The sequence below is a fragment of the Cystoisospora suis genome (assembly GCF_002600585.1).
Source record: "Cystoisospora suis strain Wien I chromosome Unknown contig_13149, whole genome shotgun sequence".
Taxonomy (NCBI): Eukaryota; Apicomplexa; class Conoidasida; order Eucoccidiorida; family Sarcocystidae; genus Cystoisospora; species Cystoisospora suis.
The window spans coordinates 1-274 of NW_027165900.1; the positions used below are offsets into that span (position 1 = coordinate 1).

A 274-nucleotide genomic window follows, 5' to 3' on the forward strand; every position below is an offset into this window, starting at 1 on the left:
CTTTAGCCACAACACCATCTTCTTCAGATACAACTTGTTCTTCATTGCAAGGGGGAGGCAAAGCAGAGGTAGGAAAAGGTTTGAAAGCGAAGCAAATATCTCAACAAGGGGCGACCGCATCATCTGGAGGTTCTTCTCCCCCCCCTCTTTCCACCTTTCCTGCGGATGATGTTCCCAAGATCTCTCTTTCAGAAGGTGAGCTAGATATCATAGACCTACACCTTCCTGCAGGCTTACTCTCGTCAACCGATCTTTCCTTCTCTTCTTCATCTTC

General features: G+C 47.4%; 1 protein-coding gene across 1 annotated transcript; it reads left to right on the forward strand.

Annotated features, from left to right (window-relative positions):
• Positions 1-194, forward strand: CSUI_011541 (uncharacterized protein; the record flags this gene model as incomplete). Its single annotated transcript, XM_068071639.1, has 1 exon — positions 1-194. A coding segment is annotated over one exon (194 nt), but the record flags the coding sequence as incomplete, so codon positions are not given.
• Between the last annotated feature and the right edge of the window lie 80 nt (positions 195-274).